Source organism: Coregonus lavaretus (assembly GCF_964263955.1).
Source record: "Coregonus lavaretus genome assembly, chromosome: 39".
NCBI lineage: Eukaryota > Metazoa > Chordata > Actinopteri > Salmoniformes > Salmonidae > Coregonus > Coregonus lavaretus.
Genome location: NC_140026.1, coordinates 14,688,005 through 14,713,725, shown reverse-complemented (window position 1 = coordinate 14,713,725; position 25,721 = coordinate 14,688,005). Strand labels below are relative to the sequence as shown.

General features: G+C 40.9%; 2 protein-coding genes across 2 annotated transcripts; both read left to right on the top strand.

The window, feature by feature from the left end:
* Nucleotides 1-1,528: 1,528 nt before the first annotated feature.
* Nucleotides 1,529-16,833, top strand: LOC311112964 (uncharacterized protein; the record flags this gene model as incomplete). The annotated part of the gene is made up of 8 exons (XM_084156094.1): nt 1,529-1,571; nt 1,725-2,087; nt 2,205-2,555; nt 4,589-4,720; nt 7,258-7,367; nt 14,210-14,558; nt 16,558-16,607; nt 16,714-16,833. 8 exons carry the CDS (start codon nt 1,529-1,531, stop codon nt 16,831-16,833), a joined length of 1,518 nt encoding a protein of 505 aa, XP_084012220.1.
* A 1,456-nt stretch (nt 16,834-18,289) lies between these two features.
* Nucleotides 18,290-20,002, top strand: LOC311112963 (uncharacterized protein; the record flags this gene model as incomplete). The annotated part of the gene is given in 8 exon segments (XM_084156093.1): nt 18,290-18,332; nt 18,484-18,846; nt 18,964-19,298; nt 19,300-19,315; nt 19,439-19,537; nt 19,540-19,569; nt 19,709-19,758; nt 19,859-20,002. Coding segments are annotated over 8 exon segments (1,080 nt in total).
* Nucleotides 20,003-25,721: the final 5,719 nt, after the last annotated feature.

Genomic DNA, 25,721 nt, shown 5'->3' with positions numbered 1-25,721 from the left:
AAGAAACCACTACTAAAGGACACCAATAATAAGAAGAGACTTGCTTGGGCCAAGAAACACGAGTAATGGACATTAGACCGATGGAAATTTATCCTTTGGTATGGAGTCCAAATTTGAGATTTTTTGGTTCCAATCTCCTCATGTGTATTTCCCACCGTAAAGCATGGAGTAGGAGGTGTTATGGTGTGGGGATGCTTTGCTGGTGACACTGTCTGTGATTTATTTAGAATTCAAGGCACACTTAACCAGCATGGCTACCACAGCATTCTGCAGCAATACGCCATCTCATCTGGTTTGGGCTTAGTGGGACTATCATTTGTTTTTCAACAGGACAATGACCCAACACACCTCCAGGCTGTGTAAGGGCTATTTGACCAAGAAGGAGAGTGATTGAGTGCTGCATCAGATGACCTGGCCTCCACAATCCCCCCACCTCTACCAAATTGAGATGGTTTGGGATGAGTCGGACCACAGAGTGAAGGAAAAGCAGCCAACAACTGCTCAGCATTTGTGGGAACTCCTTCAAGACTGTTTGAAAATCATTCCAGGAGAAGCTGGTTGAGAGAATGCCAAGAGTGTGCAAAGCTGTCACCAAGGCAAAGGGTGGCTATTTGAAGAATCTCAAATATAAAATATATTTTGATTTGTTTAACACTTATTTGGTTACTACATGATTCCATATGTGTTATTTCATAGTTTTGATGTCTTCACTATTACTCTACAATGTAGAAAAGAGTTAAAAAAAAAAAAAAAACTTGAATGAGTAGGTGTTCTAAAACTTTTCACCGGTAGTCTACATGTACAATAACTCAGGTGCAGAGCATAATTTTCCCCAAAGTGTGAAAGCTGATACTAGGATGGTTTCAGAAGTCTCAAATCGTCACCAATAGTGGCTGAGGTTCACTGACTGGATATATTTGTTTTTGTAGAAGTGTACAATAAATGTATATTATGATTTTGCAAACGTCTGAACTCGTCCTATTGATGATAATATTTGTAACATGGAACTCTGTAACCTGCCCTTATGCTTGTGTTATATTTCAATAAACATGTTTTTATTTCCTACATTTTAATGGCTTGCCCAATTCTTACCACTTATTTGCACCAGGTATCAAATGATCACATCTTTATTTTGTCAAAAAGGTGCGAACCTCACCAGAGTTCACTTCCTCCTGAAAGCTTGAACTGCTTCTACAGACATGAAGTGAGAAATACAATGTAAACCCCCTGTGTATGTCAAAGAGGACATATGTACCACTAGTCTCAGCCACCGACCCAAATGATGAAAAAATACAAACCAGTAACTCTGACTTTACATCATTTGAAGGGCTGCTCTAACTATGGTATGCCACAGGACACATGTTAGATTGTAGTTTTTATCAGTTGCTTCATGCCTGTTCAGACAGCCAATAAAATCACTTTGTTCAGAGTTTCCGCCTACTTCATAATGATTACCCGATGTCATCATATAAAAGGTGCCCCGATGTCAGACCCACACACTATACAGTGCAGAAAGGACATTAAAATGATGATTATATATTGGACAATCTTTTTGTTTTACTCCAATTTGGGTAAGTAAGAAATATTCATGTGGATCCTTTTACTTTTTTTGTCATAGTCTTTTTTAATCCATTTTAATGACTATGTAGTCTGAATAATGATAATAATGTATCATTCTGTACTATACCTTTGTCTTTGATTTAGTTAGTTTGTTTGCTTCCCAGGATGTGCACTTAAAAAGGATGTAATCCAACCAGACCCTGTGATGGTTACACACCTTGGACAAAGTGTATCTCTCACTTGCTTTTGTCGATCTCAATTTATCTGTATCTCTTGGTTCAAGCAAACTGTTGGACAGAAGCCTCTTCTCATGGCATCATCATATTACCGCCCTCCAAAGGCTTTTTATTACAACAATTTTACCAAGGACTTTAATGAGACTAAACATCTGAGTGTGAAGAGAGGAGTTGACAGCTGTAACCTGACAATCTCAAAGATAGAGTCAGGGGACTCAGCTACATACTACTGTGGTAGTATGTTAGCGAGGGATGTCAAATTTGGAGAAGGAACAGTTATATTTGTGAAAGGTAACATCAGTTCCTTTTAAAAATGTTAAATACTGAAGTGTGTTCATATAATGCTAAATTAATGAATCTAGCAGGAAACTAGAATGTACACACCATGATCTTACTCACTCTCTTCAGATTCAGGGTCCAACAGCATGTCTGTGATCCAGCAGTCTGTGTCTGAGTCAGTCCAGCCAGGAGACTCTGTGACTCTGAACTGCACAATACACACTGAGACCTGTGCAGGAGAACACAGTGTATATTGGTTCAGACATGGCTCAGGAGAATCCCATCCAGGAATCATTTATACCCTTGGAGACAGGAGTGATCAGTGTGAGAAGAGCCCTGAGGCTGGGTCTCCTACACAGAGCTGTGTCTACAACCTCCCCAAGAGGAACCTCAGCCTCTCTGATGCTGGGACTTACTACTGTGCTGTGGCCTCATGTGGGGAGATACTGTTTGGAAACGGGACCAAGCTGGACATCGAAGTTAAACTGTGCACAACCAAAATACAGCACTAATGTTCTCTCAAATGTTAAGAAATATAATATGTAAATCTATCACTTTCAATTGATAGTAGATTTCAAATATAACTTTTATAGCTAACTTTTATGCCAAAAGCACTGAGCTACAAAGAATAATATAAAATAATCTAAGTTTCAGACCTGTTGGGTGATCAGAGAAATCATATTTTCCTCATCATTCTATCTTGCCTGACAACTGCTGTGATTCTGAGTGTGGTTGTCAACGTTATCCTCTGTGTGAGAATGAAGAGGTCACGATGTGAACACTGTGCAGGTACAGTAAAAGTCTTCATGCTAAAAGTAATAGTAATAATAGTTATAGATCATAAAGAAGGGTGAAGGCTAGCTCTCCTTTTACCACTTTCCTCTCTGGACATTGTTTTCATTTCACAAGCCTACTTAATTTTGAAGCAGAAAATATGACATTCACAGCAGTATGCCTTTTTATTAGTAAACAAGAAAAGGTTTCAAGTATATTGAATGTTTTATCATTGATCTTTTAGTGAGGACCCCTTCTCAGCAGAGCCAGTATTGGAAGCCTCATGCCAACACGTCAGAACAACAGGTTAGCAGAATTGATGTATCAAGAGTGAGACTGGATAAGAGTATTAAAGCTAAATATTACAGCATTATATTTGACCCAGAGTCTGAATTGAGTGAGTATGTGTTTCATCCTCATAGTTCCACGGTGACGATGATGGCCTGAACTACTCGTGCCCTGAAGTTCACTGACAAGAAGAGTACCAATCCCAGGAGACAGAGGAGAGAACAGAGAGAACAGAGAGAGGAAGATACCATCTACTCTGGTGTGAGTCATCAAGACAGGATGTGACAGTCCTCCAATCAGCATCATTTTAAGTTTAGCCCTACTGACCTCCACTTTGAGCTTGACTGTGTCCGTGTGACTTGGCTATTTTGTACATTCCTCATTTGCTGTAAAATGTAATGGTCGGGCCTAGCTGAAGAGACTGTCACTGCATTGGCCTATTCTCTTAATATCAATGTAGAATTATTCAGATGCAGAGCATAATTGTCCAGCAAGTGTGAAAGCTGATACTAGGATGGTTTCAGAAGTCTCAAATCCTCAGCAATAGTGGCTGAGGTTGACTGACTGGATACATTTGCTTTTGTAAATAGAAGTGTAGCACAAAATACTGTATTTACAATGATTTAGCAAATGTCTGCACTCTTCCTTCTCATGATAATAGTTGTAACATGGAACTATGTAACCTGCCTTTATTCTTGTGTGATATTTTAATAAACATGTTTTTATTTCCTACATTTAATGACTTTCCCAATTCTTACCACTTATTTGCACCATGTAATACTATATTAGAAATTCTTCCACTTTGATATTAGTTTTTTGAGTAGATTGTTGACAAAAAAGATCACAATTAAATCCATTTGAATCCCACTTTGTAACACAATAAAATGTGAAGAAATCCAGTGTTGGTGTAGACTTTCTATAGGTACTGTATGTGCCACTAGTCACATCAACTGACGCAAACGATTAATCAATACAAACCAGTAACTCTGACTTTACACCCTTTGAAGATAAATAGCACACCTTTTTGGTAGAATAAGCATTTTATGCATAATTGATTCATAGATGAATACAGACTGAATCTGTATGTAAGGTGGGAATCTATTGGTTCAGACATGGCTCAGGAGAATCCCATCCAGGAATTATTTACACTCGTGGAGACAGGAGTGATCAGTGTGAGAAGAGCCCTGATGCTGGGTCTCCTACACAGAGCTGTGTCTACAACCTCCCCAAGAGGAACCTCAGCCTCTCTGATGCTGGTACTTACTACTGTGCTGTGGCCTCATGTGGGGAGATACTATTTGGCAACTGGACCAAGCTGGACATTGTCTGTAAGTTATATTTTTGACATTTCTGAAAATGTCTAAAATACTTTCACATTGTTGTGAATAAATTGTATGTCTGGTTGAACAAAATGTCCTGAATTTCCTCTATCACTGTCTGTATTTCTACAGATGGTTGTAAGGAGGACCATGTTCTCTTGGTGTGCTGTCTGGGTGTAGTGTTGGCTCTTTCTGTCATCCTCATCATTGTCCTTGGTTCTGTTTTGTATAAGATGACCAAGAAAACCTCTCTGCTGTGTAGAGGTAAGTGGTATCATTGTGAACAATATACACTGCATTCGGAAAAAATTCAGACCCCTTGACGTTTTCCACATATTGTTTTACTTTACAGCCTGTTTTAGTCATGAAACTGGGTTAATTCATTATATGATGATGATGATGATGATGATGATTCCACCATGTGTTTCTCTACAGGAACACACCTTCAGTCAAGTACTTCATCAGTCCCCAGTTCTCATAACCAGGTAGACAGACCTAACACTGGTCCAACTGTTGTTGATTCAATGTATTTTATCTTCATTCAAAATATGAAAATAGGCATTTACTTAAAGGTGTTGTTTCACTATAAATATATTTGTCTAATACAAAATGTTTCGGTTTTATATTTGTTTAACATTGATACTGTTGTGAATTTTAGATCAAATAAAACATTCAACTGCTTTCATATAGAGGCATTTTTTTATTTGATATTTTCCTCTGTTGTTAAATTTCACCTGAAGATTCAGTATGCAACAACCATATTAAGCTTATAATCAATGTAACAAAGCTTTTTTGGGTCGCATAATGCAATGTAAATACAAATCTACTGACTGGTGTTTTAGTTTGTCTCAAACTCTTTTGTAGGTGTATCCTGACAACATCTCTGTAGTGTTATGAATGCCCTAAAAATATTAAACTAATCTCTAACCCCCAGCAATGACCTTCAGTCCGCACCACACACTACCTACACACACCTCAGTGCATCAAAACCACAAACAACCATGTCACTAAGAGCACAACTCACTCTCTAAATGAGAAAAACTTGAAGTAAAAATAAACATCCTAGTTTAATATACAGTCGTGGTCAAAAGTTTTGAGAATAACACAAGTATTGGTCTTCACAAAGTTTGCTGCTTCAGTGTTTTTAGATATTTTTGTCAGATGTTACTATGGTATACTGAAGTATAATTACAAGCATTCCATAAGTGTCGAAAGCTTTTATTGACAATTACATTACGTTTATGCAAAGAGTAAATATTTCCAGTGTTGACCCTTCTTTTCAAGACCTCTGCAATCCACCCTGGCATGCTGTCAATTAACTTCTGGGCCACATCCTGACTGATGGCAGCCCATTCTTGCATAATCAATGTTTGGAGTTTGTCAGAATTTGTGGGTTTTTTGTTTGTCCACCCGCCTCTTGAGGATCGACCACAAGATCTCAATGGGATTAAGGTCTGGGGAGTTTCCTGGCCATGGACCCAACATTTAGATCTTTTGTTCCCCGAGCCACTTAGTTATCACTTTTGCCTTATGGCAAGGTGCTCCATCATGCTGGAAAAGGCATTGTTCGTCACCAAACTGTTCTTGGATGGTTGGAAGAAGTTGCTCTCGGAGGATGAGTTGGTATCATTCTTTATTCATGGCTGTGTTCTTAGGCAAAATAGTGAGTGAGCCCAAACCCTTGGCTGAGAAGCAACCCCACACATGAATGGTCTCAGGATGCTTTACTGTTGGCATGACACAGGACTGATGGTAGCGCTCACCTTGTCTTCTCCGAATAAGCTTTTTTCTGGATGCCCCAAACAATCGGAAAGGGGATTCATCAGAGAAAATGATTTTGCCCCAGTCCTCAGCAGTCCAATCCCTGTACCTTTTGCAGAATATCAGTCTGTCCCTGATCTTTTTCCTGGAGAGAAGTGGCTTCCTCGCTGCCCTTCTTGACACCAGGCCATCCTCCAAAAGTCTTTGCCTCACTGTGCGTGCAGATGCACTCATTCCTGCCTGCTGCCATTCCTGAGCAAGCTCTGCACTGGTGGTGCCCCGATCCCGCAGCTGAATCAACTTTAGGAGACGGTCCTGGCGCTTGCTGGACTTACTTGGGTGCCCTGAAGCCTTCTTCACAACAATTGAACCTCTCTCCTTGAAGTTCTTGATGATCTGATAAATGGTTGATTTAGGTGCAAGCTTACTAGTAGCAATATCCTTGCCTGTGAAGCCCTTTTTGTGCAAAGCAATGATGACGGCACGTGTTTCCTTGCAGGTAACCATGGTTAACAGAGGAAGAACAATGATTTCAAGCGCCACCCTCCTTTTAAAGCTTCCAGTCTGTTATTCTAACTCAATCAGCATGACAGAGTGATCTCCAGACTTGTCCATGTCAACACTCTCACCTGTGTTAACGAGAGAAACAAAGGCCCAACAAAAACACTGTGTGGCTGTTAAGAATTTATAACAAGGTAATATATACATTTATTACATGCATATTAAACATCAGTATCATGTTATAAATCCATTTCAGAATCATTGCGTCACATCAATCAAACAGGCTAGGTAGTCATCATCACTGGATCATTACTACTAACATCAACTAAGTTATTATAAGTGTAGCTTAGTTACCAGGATGAGCCACACAATCACTCAAAATAAAACTTGAAGAAGGGTTATCTCTATGACGAAGACAACGACTCGTGTGTTTCAATGTAGTGTTTTAAAATTGAGTTCCAGAGAGTAGTTGAAAAAGTATGGGAGACAACCCATTTATTCATATCATCTCTCCTCTGTAATGTGTTGACCTCTTCTAGTGGTGTTGATAGCATGTCACTCACACCCACCCCCACACAGTGAACAAGTTGACAGGTACTCTGCAGTCTTCTGTAAGCCCAAGATGATGTCGTATCTACGCTTTGGTCAGGTGGGCCTGCTGGCTTTGTGCACACAGGACCCTCCTACCTGCTCTCTGTGTCTCTGTGTCTCTATGTGGTTTTCAGCAGGATGTCTATGTGGTGTCACTGTTGTTCTCACTATCTTTACGTGTTGTTCATGTTGCCCCTGACAGCTTACAGCCACAGCAAAACAGTTATTAATTAAACTGACTCAAATATATATTTAGTTATCTGAAATCAGCTACAAACCACAAATGACTGCTAATGAACCCTATTTGAACCCTCTGAGTTAAGCATCTCATTTGTGATACAGCACCATCTATTCTAACTTGTGGTCCAGTGGTGAGGGGCCATTTTGTGATGATGTCATGGGAGAACTTTCAGTACATTCTCAAACAGACATGACTTGTGAAGCACAAACACTACTGCAGGATGCTCTGTGAGAAGGAGACCAATAGAGGAGGATCCTCCTTCTGACAGATTGCTTTCATTTAGAAACGCACTAACCAGAGAGTAAAACTGACTAGATAGGTAAAGTGTGTCACTTCAGGCATGTACTCTCAGGTGATACACTTAGTGAATGTTTCTGTAAATTATATACAAGGAATGGAAGACTGACATGTACTTGTTTCATTGTGTAGGTGTTTACCTCACTGATGTTCACCCTTGTACATACACTATATATACAAAGGTATGTGGACACCCCTTCAAATTAGTGGATTCGGCTATTTCAGCAATACCCGTTGCTGACAGGTGTATAATATCGAGCACACAGCCATGCAATCTCCATAGACAAAAATTGGCAGTAGAATGGCCTTTATGTAGAGCTCAGTATCTTTCAACGTGGCACCTTTCTAACAAGTCAGTTCGTCAAATTTCTGCACTGCTAGAGCTGCCCCGGTCACCTGTAAGTGCTGGTATTGTGAAGTGGAAAAATCTAGGAGCAACAACGGCTTAGCCGAGAAGTGGTAGGCCACACAAGCTCACAGAACGGGACCACCGAGTGCTGAAGCGCACAGCGTGTCAAAATCTTCTGTCCTCGGTTGCAAAATCTTCTGTCCTCGGTTGCAGTTTGGAACTCCCTAACGAGTTCCAAACTGCCTCTTGAAGCAATGTCAGCACCCGACGTCAGCACAAGAACTGTTTGGTTTCCATTTCCGAGCAGCCGCACACAAGCCTAAGATCACCATGCGCAATGCCAAGTGTCGGCTGGAGTGGTGCAAAGCTCACCGCCATTGGACTCTAGAGCAGTGTTCTCTGGAGTGATTAATCACACTTCACTATACAGCAGTCAGACAGATGAATCTGGGTTTGGCGGATGCCAGAAAAACACTACCTGCCCCAATTCATAGTGCCAACTGTAATGTTTGGTGAAGGAGGAATTATGGTCTTGGGCTGTTATTCATGGTTCAGGCTAGGCCCCTTAGTTCTAGTGAAGAGAAATCTTACAAACACATCACACAATGACATTCTAGATGATCCTGTGCTTCCAACTTTGTGGCAACAGTTTGGGGAAGGCCCTTTCCTTTTTCAGCATGGCAATGCCCCTGTGCACAACGCGAGGTCCATACAGAAATGGTTTGTCGAGATTGGAGTGGAAGAACTTGACTGGCCTGTACAGAGCCATGACCTCAACCCTATCGAACACCTTTGGGATAAATTGGATCGCCGACTGCGAGTCAGGCTTAATTGCCCAAAATCAGTGCCCAACCTCACTAATGCTCTTGTGGCTGAATGGAAGCAAGTCCCCACTGCAACTTTACAACATCTATTGGAAAGCCTTCCCAAAAGAGTGGAAGCAGTTATAGCAGCAAAGGGGTGACCAACTCCATATTAATACCCATGATTTTGGAATGAGATGTTCGACGAGCAGTTACTGATTTGCGATATCGACTACTGGGCATAGCAATATAGTGGAATGACACGGTATACACTGAGTATACCAAACATTAGGAACAACTTCCTAATATTGAGTTGCAACCCCCCTTTTGCCCTCAAACAGCCTCAATTCGTCTGTGTATGGACTCTACAAGGTGTTGAAAGCTTTCCACAGGGATGATGTTGACTCCAATGCTTCCCACAGTTGTGACAAGTTGGCTGGATGTCCTTTGGGTGGTGGACCATTCTTGATACACACAGGAAACTGTTGAACATGAAAAACCCAGCAGCGTTGCAATTCTTGACACAAACCAGTGGGCCTGGCACCTACTACCATACAACATTCAAAGGCACTTCAATCTATTGTCTTGCCCATTCATCCTCTGAATCACACAATCCATGTCTCAATTGTGTCAAGGCTTAAGAATCCTTCTTTAACGTGTCTCCTCACCTTCATCTACCCTGATTGAAGTGGATTTAACAAGTGACATCAATAACGGATCATAGCTTTCACCTGATCAGTCTACGTCATGGAAAGATACATTTTATTATTTCAGATTGTGACGTTGATCCACAGATGAGAATCCTGGACCTTCTCTCCATCATCAGAACTGGAGTTCTCCTCTGCTGCCTGATCATCTTCATCATCATCTACCTCATCAGGAAATAGATCAAGCTAAGGCCAGTGTCAATAGACTAGAGATGGGTTATTGAGTAAAGTAGAAGATACTGTATCATCGCTATACATTGCAAATTATGATTTATTGAGATTGCTTAGTTGCTCGTATTGCATTAGAAAAATATTAGCCTGCGACTTCTAATTCAATTGAGCATCATCATCCTTGCTTGTGCTGTATGTGTTAATTGATTGAACTGCTCTCCTGAAATCCCTGTGTACAGAATGTGCCTTCTTTTTGCATTAATAAATATATGCAGTATTTAAACAACTGATAGGGACTAAAATAGACTTATTCCATCTCTAGTGTTCTGTACATACAGTATCCCTGTATGAATGTTTGTCCAGAGGGCTTCTGCAGAGACTACCTACTGTTACCATGCTAAACCCACCCACGCATCATGCACTCAGTGAGCTGTTCACAGGTATCTGAACACTTTGGTCTGCTGTGAGCTCAAGACAAGGCCGTCTCTTTGCTTTGGACAGGCGTGATTGGCCTTTCACTCACTATGTAGTTTCAGCAGGAAGTTTATGTGGTGTCAATGTGTTTTCTCTCATGCTTACATTGTTGATCACAACCATGACAATTAGAAACACAGTCCACTGACATACTGCATGCTATATAGCCTCTATCTTATCATATGGGCCAGTTTCCCAGCATGTTCATGTTCATTCTTGAACTACGATAATTGATTTACAGAGTTTAAAGTAGAAGTTGTATCAATGTATACTAGGCTACAGCTAAGAGCCCTATCCACCCAGGTACACCCCTGACCCCTACTAAACTATCAGGTGTTACACTTCAGTTAGAGCATGATTCTGTGAATGATAGGTAATGAGACTTACATAAAATAGATTGTTTCATCCTGTAGTGTACGTTATTCCCCCATATACACTCATGATGCTCCACCCCTGATCCCCCTGGTACATATCAAGTTCTGTTCTATGTATAACAGTCCTCCTATAGGTCATTAGGAGAACTGTAACTGTTGCATGGGGTGGGGCCAAGTCTAAGGCACACAACTAAGTTTGATCCCATGGGCATGTACAGCTACATACTGTATATGTAATGTATGCTTGTTAATGTACTCCATGCTTATCAGACAACAGTGGTGGAAAAAGTACCCAATTGTCATACTTGAGTAAAAGTGAAAGTCACCCAGTAAAATACTACTTGAGTAAGAATGTCTTTATGAATGTTTGTCCAGAGGGCTTCTGCAGAGACTACCTACTGTTACCATGCTAAACCCACCCACTCAACATGCACTCAGTGAGCTGTTCACAGGTATCTGAACACTTTGGTCTGCTGTAAGCTCAAGATGAAGCCATCTCTACGCTGTGGACAGGCCTGCTGGCCTCCTACACACTATGTGGTTTTCAGCAGGATGTCTATGTGGTGTCAGTCAGTTACTTTCTTTCTTCCTTGCTCACGCCAATGACAATTAGAAACACAGCTCCATCTAGACTAACACAGTATCTTATCACTTACAAGATCATAGGTTTTATCAGTTCTTGAACTTTAATCATTAATTTACACAGTATAGAGTAGAAGGTGTAAGTCCTACCCACCCAGGTAAACCCCTGACCCCTACTAAACTATCAGGTGTTACACTTCATGTTTCTGTGAATGATAGTGAAAGTAAGACTGACATAAAATTGTCTTGCTTTATCATCAGGAGAACTGTAACTGCTGCATGTGGTGGAACCAAAGATGTCTAAGGCACACAACTGATGTTGATACCAAGAGTATACAATACATGCAGTGGATTCGGAAAGTGTTCAGACAGCTTTTTCCACATTTTGTTAAGTTACAGCCTTATTCAAAAATTGATTAAATTGATTTTATTTCTCATCAAACAACACACAATACCCCATAATGACAGAGCAAAAACAGGTTTTTAGAAATTTTTGCAAATGTAATAAAAATGTAAACCCAAAATATAAAATGTACATAAGTAATCAGACCGTTTACTCAGTACTTTGTTGAAGCACCTTTTGCAGCGATTACAGCCTTGAGTCTTCTTGGGTATGACACTAAAAACTTTGCACACCTGTATTTGGGGAGTTTCTCCCATTCTTCTCTGCAGATCCTCTCAAGCTCAGTCATGTTGGATGGGGAGCATCGCTGCACAGCTATTTTCAGGTCTCTCCAGAGATGTTCAATCGGGTTCAAGTCCGGGCTCTGGCTGGGCCACTCAAGGACATTCATAGACTTGTACAGAAGCAACTCCTGCATTGTCTTGGCTGTGTGCTTAGGGTTGTTGTCCTGTTGGAAGGTGAACCTTCACCCCAGTCTGAGGTCATGAGCGCCCTGGAGTAGGTTTTCATCAAGGATCTCTCTGTACTTTGCTCCGTTCGTCTTGCCCTCGAGCCTGACTAGTCTCCCAGTCTCCCAGTCCCTGCCGCCGAAAAACATCCCCACAGCATGATGCTGCCACCACAATGCTTCACCAAAGGGATGGTGCCAGGCCAAAGAGTTCAATCTTGGTTTCATAAGACCAGAGTATCTTGTTTCTCATGGTCTGAGTCCTTCAGGTGCCTTTTGTGAAACTCCAAGCGGGCTGTTATGTACCTTTTACTGAGGAGTGGCTTTCCTCTGGCCACTCTACAATAAAGGCCTGATTGTTGGAGTGCTGCAGAGATGGTTGTCCTTCTGGACGGTTCTCCCATCTCGGTCACCTCCATGGCCAAGGCCCTTCTCCCCCAATAGTTCAGTTTGGCTGGGTGGACAGCTCTAGGAAGAGTCTTGGTGGTTCCGAACTTCTTCCATTTAAGAATGATGCAGGCCACTGCGTTCTTGGACAATTCCTTCAACCTCATGGCTTGGTTATTGCTCTGACATGCACTGTCAACTCTGGGACCTTATATAGACAGGTGTGTGCCTTTCCAAATCATGGCCAATCAATTGAATTTACCTCAGGGGGACTCTGATCAATGGATACAGGATGCACCTGAGCTCAATTTTGAGTCTCATAGCAAAGGGTCTAAATACCTAAATAAATTAGGTATTTCTCTTTTTCATTTGTAATACATTTGCAAAAAAAATCTAAAAACCTGTTTTTCGCTTTGTCATTATGTTGTATTTTGTGTAGATTGATTCGATTTTTTATTTATGTAATCAATTTTAGAATAATGCTGTAATGTAACAAAATGTTTAAAAAGTCAAAGGGTCTGAATACTTTCCTAATGCACTGTATAATGTATGCTAATTTTTTGTTGTTGTAAAAACTACATGAAAAACGTATTTAAAAATATAAATTAACCTGTGATGGTAAATGGGGTGGTAAAGTATGATTTCCAAGAAGGAAAAAAAGGTTGTTGGATAATATTTTGATTGGTCTTACACAGACTATCTATCCAGATAAGAGTTTTAACAGAGTATTAGACAGCTTTCATCCAGCCAGTTGTTGCAAATTACTAGCATTGGTCCACTTTTAGCATTGATTATATACAGTAAGTGATTCTCAGTTTATGGTGGGCTGGATAAGGCATCAACAAAAATGACGTGTCCAGTTTAACCAATCACCAAATAGCCCACTGTTGATTTCTTTTTTTTTTACTTGGGTAGACTTCTTCCACTCAAGACACAGTTACTAACTTCAAAGATGATCATCACACTCTGCCTGATATTTCCACTTCTCAGGGAGATGGGTAGGTCCAACTTATATATTTCTGTGCTTATAGGGGGTACACCATACATTTGAAGTCAACCAGGAACTTTGTTGATGTAATTCATATCTGTCTTTGTGTGTATTCTAGCTGGGGTACAATCCTCAGCCATGCACCTTGTTTCAGCCAACATAGGAGACACAGTGACATTGCAATGCTTCCATGAAGGCAACTTGGCACTGCACTTCTTGTGGTTCAAGCAAACATTGGCTGACAATCCTCAGCTCATGACAACTTTCTACAGTTATGACAATAATGCCACATTCCACAATGAATTTGAAGGCAACCCTCACTACTTAGTGCAAAGTGGCAAAGGAATAAAACACCTAAGGATCTCAGACATGCAGCTCTCAGATTCAGCAATAATTATTGTGGGAGTTCTTATTCCAACAAGGTGGATTTGGAGAAGGAGCAATTCTCATTGTTAAAGGTACAACATCTAAATTTAGAGAGAATATAACTAGAAACGAGTGTTCTGTAACTATAATCATGAGCATTGTTGCACTTTACATTTTGGATATACAATGTCTTAATTAAATGTAAGGTAATCCCACAATAATATATTACTGTAGCTTAAGTTTTCAACAAATGTTGAGTTAGGACACAAAATAGGAAACACATTTACTGACATGAAAACCTTTTTGTCAGGTTCAGGATCCAGAAACACCACCGTTGTACAGCAGTCTGTCTGAGTCAGTCCAGACAGGAGACTCTGTGACTCTGAACTGTACAATACACACTGAGACCTGTGCAGGAGAACACTGTGTCTATTGGTTCAGACATGGCTCAGGAGATTCCCGTCCAGGAATCATTTACACCCATGAAGACAGGAGTGATCAGTGTGAGAAGAGCCCTGAGGCTGGGTCTCCTACACAGAGCTGTGTCTACAACCTCCCCAAGAGGAACCTCAGCCTCTCTGATGCTGGGACTTACTACTGTGCTGTGGCCTCATGTGGGGAGATACTGTTTGGAAACGGGACCAAGCTGGAGATTAAGGGTAGGTTATACATCTTACATTTCTGTTTATATCTATTGTATAATCTATTGTGTCCAACTGTACACAGTGCTAGTTATTTAGATCACATAAGAAAACGTCCAATCATTTTCCCAGACAATGTTGCAGACCCTCTTCTCTTGGTGTACTTCCTGAGTGCTGCATTGGGTCTCTCATTTATCCTGATCATTGTCCTTGGTAGCATCACGAACATCACGATCAAGAGAAAGTATCTGCAGTGTAGGGGTAAGTGAAGTCCAAACCAAATAAATGAATGATATACGTACAGTGGGGAGAACAAGTATTTGATACACTACCGATTTTGCAGGTTTTCCTACTTACAAAGCATGTAGAGGTCTGTAATGTTTATCATAGGTACACTTCATCTGTGAGAGATGGAATGTAAAACAAAAATCCAGAAAATCACATTGTATGATTTTTAAGTAATTAATTTGCATTTTATTGCATGACATAAGTATTTGATATATCAGAAAAGCAGAACTTAATATTTGGTACAGAAACATTTGTTTGCAATTACAGAGATAACACGTTTCCTGTAGGTCTTGACCAGGTTTGCACACACTGCAGCAGGGATTTTGGCCCACTCCTCCATACAGACCTTCGCCAGATCCTTCAGGTTTCGGGGCTGTCGCTGGGCAATACGGACTTTCAGCTCCCTCCAAAGATTTTCTATTGGGTTCAGGTCTGGAGACTGGCTAGGCCACTCCAGGACCTTGAGATGCTTCTTACGGAGCCACTCCTTAGTTTCCCTGGCTGTGTGTTTCGGGTCGTTGTCATGCTGGAAGACCCAGCCCCGACCCATCTTCAATGCTCTTACTGAGGGAAGGAGGTTGTTGGCCAAGATCTCGCGATACATGGCCCCATCCATCCTCCCCTCAATATGGTGCAGTCGTCCTGTCCCCTTTGCAGAAAAGCATCCCCAAAGAATGATGTTTCCACCTCCATGCTTCACGGTTGGGATGGTGTTCTTGGGGTTGTACTCATCCTTCTTCTTCCTCCAAACACGGCGAGTGGAGTTTAGACCAAAAAGCTCTATTTTTGTCTCATCAGACCACATGACCTTCTCCCATTCCTCCTCTGGATCATCCAGATGGTCATTGGCAAACTTCAGACGGGCCTGGACATGCGCTGGCTTGAGCAGGGGGACCTTGCGTGCGCTGCAGGATTTTAATCCATGACGGCGTAGTGTGTTACTAATGGTTTTCTTTGACACTGTGGTCCCAGCTCTCTTCAGGTCATTGACCAGGTGCTGCCGTGTAGTTCTGGGCTGATCACTCACCTTCGTCATGATCATTGATGCCCCACGAGGTGAGATCTTGCATGGAGCCCCAGACCGAGGGTGATTGACCGTCATCTTGAACTTCTTCCATTTTCTAATAATTGCGCCAACAGTTGTTGCCTTCTCACCAAGCTGCTTGCCTATTGTCCTGTAGCCCATCCCAGCCTTGTGCAGGTCTACAATTTTATCCCTGATGTCCTTACACAGCTCTCTGGTCTTGGCCATTGTGGAGAGGTTGGAGTCTGTTTGATTGAGTGTGTGGACAGGTGTCTTTTATGCAGGTAACGAGTTCAAACAGGTGCAGTTAATACAGGTAATGAGTGGAGAACAGGAGGGCTTCTTAAACAAAAATGAACAGGTCTGTGAGAGACGGAATTCTTACTGGTTGGTAGGTGATCAAATACTTATGTCATGCAATAAAATGCAAATTAATTACTTAAAAATCATACAATGTGATTTTCTGGATTTTTGTTTTAGATTCCGTCTCTCACAGTTGAAGTGTACCTATGATTAAAATTACAGACCTCTACATGCTTTGTAAGTAGGAAAACCTGCAAAATCGGCAGTGTATCAAATACTTGTTCTGCCCACTGTATGTAGCAGGTACAGTCCTTCAGAAAAGTTTATATTCTTTTATATCACCAGATGTATCTGTAGTGGAAGAAGTAGTTGTATCTTTATCTTTTCTGTCTTTCTTTTCAGGACCCGTCTCTCAGACAAGAGGTCCAGCAGTCTCTTCTTCAGATGCAAGGGTAAACAGAATTCCTGATGTTGTATTACCATAAAAGGGAAGTTTGAAAGTGGTTACAATAAAAACATATAGTAATACTTCCCCCATTTTATAATTGTTCTTCACAGGCCCAAGATGCAGACAGTCTCCATTATGTAGCTCTGAATCTGAGCAACAAGAAGAACAGGTCTAGAAGACAGAGAAGCAACATGGTGGAGGAGATGGTGTACTCTGGGATCAGACAGTAGAACTGGATGAATGACACAGCCTTAATTGTTAACTTTATTAGCTGTAACTGTAATGAATTAGGTGCATTGCTTCTCTTCCAAACTCATTGACAATGACTTACTTGTGATATGATGAATAAAGCATTTAACTATAATCAAGACAAAGGAAGTTGAATGTATTTATTTAGGCCATACCCAAGCATCTTTATGTTGCAGTGACAAACAGCTTTTTCTCTTGTCATGCCAGCAACACCCCCTCTCACTCACAGCAACCTATTTACAGGTACTCTGATTTCATTTCTTAATTCAGAAGAAAATAATACATGGTAGTATGCCTTTTAATAAGTAAACAAGAGGAGGTTTCAAGTGTTTTAAATGTTTTGTCATTTTTCTTTTAGCGGGGACCCCTTCTCAGCAGAGCCAGTATGGGAATCCTCATGCCAACACCTCAGACCAACAGGTTAGCAGAATTGCTGTATCAAGAGTGAGACTGGATAACAGTATTAAAGCTAAATATTACAGCATTAGATTTGACCCAGATTCTGAATTGAGTGAGTCTGTGTTTCATCCCCATAGTGTAACTCCACGGTGATGATGTTGCCCTAAACTATACCGCCCTGAAGTTCCCTGACAAGAAGAGTACCAATCCCAGGAGACAGAGGAGAGAGAGAGAACAGAGAGAGGAAGAAACCATCTACTCTTGTGTGAGTCATCAAGACAGGACTTGACATGTATGGGTCATCCAATAAGAATCAGCCCCACCCCTCCTCTGAACTCCACTTTGATGTTGATTGTGCCTGTGTGAACTGGCGATTATATACTCTACATTTCTTATTTGCTGTAGGATGCCTTTGCAGGGGCCTATTGGATGAGGTTGACTGACAGCATACATTTGTTTTTGTATAAACAACATTTATATAATAATTTTGCAAATGTCTGAACTCTTCCTTTTGATGATAATAGCTGTAACCTGCCTTTATGCTTGTTTGATATTTCAATAAACATGTTTTTATTTCGAAGTTTAATGGCCCAATTCTTACCATTTATTTGCACCAGGTATCAAAGGATCACATCTTTATTCTGTCAAAAAGGTGCCAACCTCACCAGAATGAATTTCCTCCTGAAAGCTTGAACTGCCTTCTACAGACATGAAGTGAGAAATACAATGTAAACCCCCAGTGTATGTCAAAGAGGACATATGTACCACTAGTCTCAGCCTTCGACCCAAATGATGAAAAAATACAAACCAGTAACTCTGACTTTAAGTCATTTGAAGGGCTGCTCTAACTATGGTATGCCACAGGACACGTTACATTGTAGTTTTTATCAGATGGTTTATGCCTATTCAGAGAGCCAATGAAATCACTTTGTTCAGTGTTTCCGCCTACTTCATAATGACTACCCGATGAGTGTCATCATATAAAAGGTCCCCGTTGTCAGACCCACCACTATACAGTGCAGAAAGGACATTAAAATGATGATTATATATTGGACAATCTTTTTGTTTTACACCAATTTTGGTAAGTAAGAAATATTCATGTGGATCCTTGTACTTTTTATGTCAGTCTTTTTGAATCCAATTGAATGACCATGTAGTCTGAATAATGATAATAATGTATAATTCTGTACTATACCTTTGTCTTTGATTTATTTAGTTTGTTTGCTTCACAGGTTGTGCACTTAACAAGAATGTAATCCAACCAGACCCTTTGATGGTTACACACCTTGGACAAAGTGTATCTCTCACTTGCTTTTGTCGATCTGATTTGATCGAAGTCTCTTGGTTCAAGCAAACTGTTGGACAGAAACCTCTTCTCATGGCATTATCAATTCATCCCGATAAAAAATATACATATTTCAACAACTTTTACAAGGACTTTACGGAGAATAAACGTTTGAGTGTGAAGAGAGGAGTTGACAGCTGTAACCTGACCATCTCAAAGATAGAGTCAGGGGACTCAGCTACATACTACTGTGGTGCTATGAAAGTGGGTGAAGTCAAATTTGGAGAAGGAACAGTTATATTTGTGAAAGGTAACATCAGTTCCTTTTAAAAATGTTAAATACTGAAGTGTGTTCATATAATGCTAAATTAATGAATTTAGCAGGAAAATAGAATGTACACACCATGATCTTACTCACTCTCTTCAGATTCAGGGTCCAACAGCATGTCTGTGATCCAGCAGCCTGTGTCTGAGTCAGTCCAGCCAGGAGACTCTGTTACTCTGAACTGTACAATACACACTGAGACCTGTGCAGGAGAACATAGTGTCTATTGGTTCAGACATGGCTCAGGAGAATCCCATCCAGGAATCATTTACACCCATGGAGACAGGAGTGATCAGTGTGAGAAGAGCCCTGAGGCTGGGTCTCCTACACAGAGCTGTGTCTACAACCTCCCCAAGGGGAACCTCAGCCTCTCTGATGCTGGGACTTACTACTGTGCTGTGGCCTCATGTGGGGAGATACTATTTGGGAAAGGGACCAAAGCTGGACATTGAAAGTAAGTGATATTTCGGACATTTCTGAAAATGTCTAACATTCTTTCACATTGCTGTGAATAAATTGTATGCCTGGTTGAACAAAATGTCCTGAATTTCCTCTATCACTGTCTGTATTTCTACAGATGGTTGTAAGGAGGACCATGTTCTCTTGGTGTACTGTCTGGGTGTAGCGTTGGCTCTTTGTGTCATCCTCATCATTGTCCTTGGTTGTGTTTTGTATAAATGACCAAGAAAACCTCTCTGCTGTGTAGAGGTAAGTGTTATCATTGCCACAATATATGCTTAAACTGTTGGTGCAGTATACATTACATGTTTTAGTCATGAAACTGGGTTAATTCAATGTATGATGATGATGATGATGATGATGATTCCACCATGTGTTTGTCTAAAAGGAACGCACACTCAGTCAAGTGGTCCGGCAGTCCCCAGTTCTCATAATCAGGTATGCAGACCATAAAGATATACACTGTAAACAGGTCCTTCTATCAAAATACCAGGAAATTTCCTGATGTCTTTGGAATTTGTTTTGCTATTCCTCTTAGGATCAAGAAGATGATGACACACTCACGTCGGTCCGTTACGCTGCTCTGAATGTCATCCACAAGAAGCCAAAGACCCAGAGACAGAGGAGCGCCATGGAGAGAGACACTGTGTATTCTGGGGTGAGGTGCCAAAACATGGACTGAAACGTCAATTTTTGCTCTCTAATAACTTGCATTGATTTTGTGTTTTCTATACTATATATACAACTATGGCTTTTTCATTGTGCGTTACAATTACTTGTATTCTGTCAATCTCCTGTTAAAAAAAAACTGTTGTGCATTTTAGATCCAATAAAACATTCATCTGCTTTCATATAGAGGCATTCATATTTTTCTCTGTTCTTAAATTTCACCCACAGATTCAGTTTGCAACAATCATATTAGGCTTGTGCTCAATGTAACAAAGCTCTTTTTGTTTGCATAACGCACTGTAAATATACATCTATTGACTAGTGTTTTAGTTTGTCTCAAACTCTTTTTTAGCTGGATCCTGAAAACATCTCTGTGGTGTTCTGAATGTCCTAAATCCCCAGCAATGACCTTCAGTCCTCACAACGCGCTCTCTACGCACACCTCAGTGCATCTAAACCACAAACAACCATGTCACTAAGAGCACAACTCACTCTCTTCATGAGGAAAGCCTTGAAGGAAAAATAAACATCCTAGCGAATATACTTTGAACAGAATTTATATTGTTGAGACTGATTTCAGATATGACTACACATTGTGACTGAGCAGTTTTCACAAACTATTGACAAAATGTGAAGGTATAAGTCCACCTTGCAGGACTGCAATTCATTTATCTTTCAATAGGAGCAGCAGTGTATATGGAAGTCCCTCTGACTGCTTTACAATTAGAGTTGCAGCAACTTTAAGAAGTTGTGAAAATGTTCAAATTGTTGAATCGTTGAAAACGTACTTTCCTGTGATAGTTTGTGTGTAGCCGAAATAGCTGTCAAACAAGTGCCCAACAAACACAATGTGTGGCTGTTAAGAATCTATAACAAGGTAATATAGTTATTACATGCTTATTACAAATCAATAAGATGTTATAAACCCATATCAGCATCATAGATTCACATGCATCTAACAGGCCAGGCATTCTACATCACTAGATCATTACTGCTAACATCCAATAAGCTATTATAAAGTGTAGCTTAGTTACCAGGAAGAGCCACAGCATCACTCAAAATAGAACTGGTAGCAGAGTGATCTCTACATGACGAAGACAATGACTCATCTGTTTAAATGTAGTTTTTTTTTAATTGAGTTCCAGGTCGTAACTGCATAATTAACGGACACAACCTTTTTATTCACGTCATCTCTCCTCTGTAATGTGTTGTATTATTTTAGTTGTGTTGATAGCAAGACCCACCCCCACACAGTGAACAAGTTCACAGATACTCTGCAGTCTTCTGTAAGCCCGAGATAAGGCCATATCTATGCTTTGGTCTTCTGGCCTGCTGGCTTTGTGCACACAGGACCCTCCTACCTGCTCTCTGTGTCTCTGTGTCTCTATGTGGTTTTCAGAAGGATGTCTATGTGGTGTCACTGTTGTTCTCACTATCTATGTGGTCCTCTGTAGCTCAGCTGGTAGATCACGGCGCTTGTAACGCCAAGGTAGTGGGTTCGATCCCCGGGACCACCCATACACAAAAAATGTATGCACGCACGACTGTAAGTCGCTTTGGATAAAAGCGTCTGCTAAATGGCATAGTATTATTATTATTATTATTATTTATCTTTACTTGTTGTTCATGTTGCCCCTGACATCTTACAGCCACAGCAAAACAGTTATTTATTCAACTGACTGCAATGTACTGTATATGTAGTTATCTGAAATCAGTTACAAACCACAAAGAACTACTAATGAACCCTCTTTCAACCCTCTGAGTTAAGCATCTCATGTGTGATGCAACACCATCTAGTCTAAGTTGTGGTCCAGGGGGAGGGGCCATTTTGTGATGATGTGATGGGAGAACTTTCAGTACATTCTCAAACAGACATGACTTGTGAAGCACAAAGACTACTGCAGGATGCTCTGTGAGAAGGAGACCAATAGAGGAGGATCCTCCTTCTGCTAGATTGCTTCCTTTTAGAACCACACTAACCACAGAGTAAAACAGACTGGATAAAGTGTGTCACATTAGCTGGTTGGCTGTGGTGTCCAATCATGTATGCACTCTCAGGTGTTACACATAGTGAATGTTTCTGTGAATGATATACAAGGAATAAGACTGACATAACATGTACTTGTTTCATTCTGTAGGTGTTTACCCCACCTATGTTCACCCTTGTACATATGTTCTATGGAAAACAGTCCTCCTATGTCATCTGGAGTACTGTAGCTAACTGTTAAATGCTGGTCCAAATAGTATTTGTTAATTTAGGTACACATGGTTAAGCATGACTGGTCCATCAATTGCAACTAAAGTAAGTGTGTGAGGAAACAAGAAATAGCTCAATAGAAATAGAAAATACTATTTAACACAGGTCTGTCCAGAGAGAATGAATGTGAGAAAATCACAAACCACAATTTCTTGCAAGACCAATCAATAGCAGCTCCTGTCTGAGTCATGGTACAATACAAGACCAATGGTTGTTTGAATGAGGCATCAACAAAAATGATGCGGTCCAGTTGAACCAATCACCTTTTACTCCATTGTTAAAGTGTAGTCTACAGTTGCGATTTTAGCATGTCAATCTTGGCGGGGTCAAACTGATGCATGGCTGCAAAGCCACAACACAACACTAAACAATACATAAATTGGACTATAACGGTGACAAACAGTGCCCACTAACTGTTAGGGCCTACATAAAGCTGTCCAGACAGCAGAGTCCCAACAGCAGTCCCAACATCTTACCAATGTTACACCTGGCTATCAGCGGAGACTTGTCTGGCAGCAAAACAGTTCATTCAGCCTCATTTACTGCCTTTAAAAAAAAAATAGCTGATATGGCTGACTTGCTTAAACAAGTGTGGTTTCTACTGACAATTGAGATGTGCAAAATATGGCATGAGGGGACGACGAGCGGATAAGAGGTAATCCGTAATTTCGATGAAGACATTAATGGGCGACCTTGGATGTATAACTATTATTTCAGCACTTTTGAAATGTTCAGCGACAGAATTCAGAACATGGGCCAAGTCAGAACCGAAGGATAAATAAAGGGGGCATATAAGCAGACAATGAAAGCTCATACAATATTAAATTATTACATTTCTCTAAAACAGGCTATAGGCTACATGTGCACCACCAAGTCAAATCAAATCAAATCAAATCAAATCAAATTTTATTGGTCACATGCGCCGAATACAACAGGTGCAGACATTACAGTGAAATGCTTACTTACAGCCCTTAACCAACAGTGCATTTATTTTAAACAAAAAAAGTAAGAATAAAACAACAACAACAAAAAAGTGTTGAGAAAAAAAGAGCAGAAGTAAAATAAAGTGACAGTAGGGAGGCTATATATTCAGGGGGTACCGTTGCAGAGTCAATGTGCGGGGGCACCGGCTAGTTGAGGTAGTTGAGGTAATATGTACATGTGGGTAGAGTTAAAGTGACTATGCATAAATACTTAACAGAGTAGCAGCAGCGTAAAAAGGATGGGGTGGGGGGGCAGTGCAAATAGTCCGGGTAGCCATGATTAGCTGTTCAGGAGTCTTATGGCTTGGGGGTAGAAGCTGTTGAGAAGTCTTTTGGACCTAGACTTGGCACTCCGGTACCGCTTGCCGTGCGGTAGCAGAGAGAACAGTCTATGACTAGGGTGGCTGGAGTCTTTGACAATTTTGAGGGCCTTCCTCTGACACCGCCTGGTATAGAGGTCCTGGATGGCAGGAAGCTTTGCCCCAGTGATGTACTGGGCCGTACGCACTACCCTCTGTAGTGCCTTGCGGTCAGAGGCCAAGCAGTTGCCATACCAGGCGGTGATGCAACCAGTCAGGATGCTCTCGATGGTGCAGCTGTAGAATTTTTTGAGGATCTGAGGACCCATGCCAAATCTTTTTAGTCTCCTGAGGGGGAATAGGCTTTGTCGTGCCCTCTTCACGACTGTCTTGGTGTGTTTGGACCATGATAGTTTGTTGGTGATGTGGACACCAAGGAACTTGAAGCTCTCAACCTGTTCCACTACAGCCCCGTCGATGAGAATGGGGGCGTGCTCAGTCCTCTTTTTTTTCCTGTAGTCCACAATCATCTCCTTTGTCTTGGTCACGTTGAGGGAGAGGTTGTTGTCCTGGCACCACACGGCCAGATCTCTGACCTCCTCCCTATAGGCTGTCTCATCGTTGTCGGTGATCAGTCAGAACAGTAGGCTAAGTTATGAGGGGGAAAGGGACCAAATTATTAATGTGAGGCACATGGGCTACTAACAGCTTACTACACAACATAAACATAGTATTACTTTCTTAGCTACAGTAAACATATCTCACTGGCATATTACATAATTTATGCAGCTGCATACAATACATTTTTGGACTCACCTTGCTGTGCTCATTCGAACAGGAAGATTGCGCGGCGGTCCTTGTTGCTGGCAAATGTTGTCATCTAACTTTGTCATCAAAGTCTGGCATTCCCTGGATTTATGGTGCTTTCAATACAACTGGGAACTCAGAAAACATAAAGGTCGAATAATGACGCCAGTGATCTTCAGGTCAGAGCTCTAGAAAGAGGCCCAAGTTCCCGACTTGGAATTCCGAGTTGGATGGTCGTTCAAAACGTATTTTCCCAGTCGGAGCTAGTTTTTTTCCAAGATTTCCAAGTTCCGAGTATCCAGTTGTTTTGAAAGCGGCATAAATCATGCTGGATTAACAGCATGGCCAATGTTGAATGTTTATCATTTTAAGGTTGGAAAAGAGACCCTTAAACACAGACTTGGACCACACATACACAACATTGTTGAATTTGCGATTTCCAACTTGTTGTGTAATGTTTATATCCAATGGCCAATGAGCACTGATACGTTTGATCTATAATTTCTCTTCATAATTTCTCTTCATATGAAAAGGATTTGCCAGTAGATTGTCGACTTGATGATTCATGATGATGACTGCTAGCTTGCAGGCTAAGATTTTGAAAGTATGATGTTGACATGATCAGTCCAATCAAAGCTACTGTAGATATAACGTGATTTGATGTAATTTTATCAAAACACACGGCCAAGGCAACAAAGGAGTGGCTCAAGAAGAAGCACATTAAGGTCCTGGAGTGGCCTAGCCAGTCTCCAGACCTTAATCCCATAGAAAATCTGTGGAGGGAGCTGAAGGTTCGAGTTGCCAAACGTCAGCCTTGAAACCTTAATGACTTGGAGAAGATCTGCAAAGAGGAGTGGGACAAAATCCCTCCTGAGATGTGTGCAAACCTGGTGGCCAACTACAAGAAACTTCTGACCTCTGTGATTGCCAACAAGGGTTTTGCCACCAAGTACTAAGTCATGTTTTGCAGAGGGGTCAAATACTTATTTCCCTCATTAAAATGCAAATCAATTTATAACATCTTTGACATGCGTTTTTCTGGATTTTTTTGTTGTTATTCTGTCTCTCACTGTTCAAATAAACCTACCATTAAAATTATAGACTGATCATGTCTTTGTCAGTGGGCAAACGTACAAAATCAGCAGCGGATCAAATACTTTTTTCCCTCACTGTAAGGGACATGTACAGTGCAGTGGCACTACTGATGTTAATTAGAGGATATTGGCTGACATAAAAAAGGGCAAGAAAATAGCTATGCTGTGTTTAAAAATGGCATTGGTAACCAAAAAAGGTCTTAAATTATTAGGCCATTCCATTGCCAAAACTAATATTTCTATTTCATGTTGGAGGCCTAAGATGAACACCAAGAGCCAATAATGCAGGTTG